Raw genomic sequence first — 874 nt, forward strand, 5'->3', positions numbered from 1 at the left:
AAAAAATCAGATCGCATTATCGCCGGGTCTCCAGGATACAGCCCAACCCGTCCCCACCAGCAACAGCCACACTGGAAACCTCCATCTCCTCTCTCAATTCCAAGACTAATCTGTGCCTTTAAAAGCCAAAACCAGAAGGGAGGGGAAAGGAACTCAGCATTTGGCCAGGGGGATGTGAAGGATGAGAGAGCTAATGGGCCAGATAGAGCCTGATGAAATGAGCAGCAGATCCCACTATTAATCGAAACTCCTCTGCCTGGGCAGCCCCACCCAGGCAGTGCCCCAAGGCGGCCACATTCCTGGAATTCCTGCACCGTGGGTGAACAGCTCCCTTCTCCCTGAGTGCTCCCTCTCGCGGGGTGCTCCCTTTCCCCCTTCTTCTCCAAGGTCCCCAGCATGTAAGAGCTCTCTGGGGCTCTGGTGCCTCTCCTCTATCAGGAGGGTGCAGAGCTCCAAGATTCCTGCCCCTCCTCGAGGTGCAGGGGCCTGCTGCTGGATGAGGAGGGCTGAAAGGCCTCAGCTCACCAGCGAGGCAATTCCCCTCCTTCAGATGCTAACGCCTGACAGCATGAACTCTTCCCAGTGGGCACCGGTAAAGGTTACACCAGCAGGGAATCACTGAGATGCAGAAGCAGTAAGAAAACCGAAGACATCTGTAGGTCACAGACCTCCCGTTCCCAGCAGCACGGCACAGCCGGACCCGGCATCCCAGGAATGCTTCCTGGAGAAATGCTTATTCATGTTAATACCTCACCACCGGGAGGGAGCCGAGGGGTTTGCTGCTGGGGCAGCTGGGAGCATCGCTCCCTGCCAAGTGGGAAGCAGCTGCAGGGTCAGCAGCTCCCCCGGGGGGAGGGTGTGCCCGCCCCAGGCC

The 874-nt window shown here is 58.2% G+C and overlaps 1 protein-coding gene across 1 annotated transcript in view; it reads right to left on the reverse strand.

Annotated features, from left to right (window-relative positions):
* Positions 1-668: 668 nt before the first annotated feature.
* The window catches only part of BCL2L1 (BCL2-like 1), a gene marked incomplete at its 3' end in the record, with an annotated part of 1,359 nt that continues 1,153 nt past the window's right edge, over positions 669-874 (reverse strand). Inside the window, exon 2 of the mRNA XM_010023650.1 lies at positions 669-721. Coding sequence (XP_010021952.1) covers positions 669-721 — 53 coding nt within the window. The remainder of the gene's footprint in view (positions 722-874) is intronic.

The sequence above is a fragment of the Nestor notabilis genome, unplaced genomic scaffold (assembly GCF_000696875.1).
Source record: "Nestor notabilis isolate BGI_N333 unplaced genomic scaffold, ASM69687v1 scaffold17571, whole genome shotgun sequence".
Classification (NCBI taxonomy): Eukaryota; Metazoa; Chordata; class Aves; order Psittaciformes; family Psittacidae; genus Nestor; species Nestor notabilis.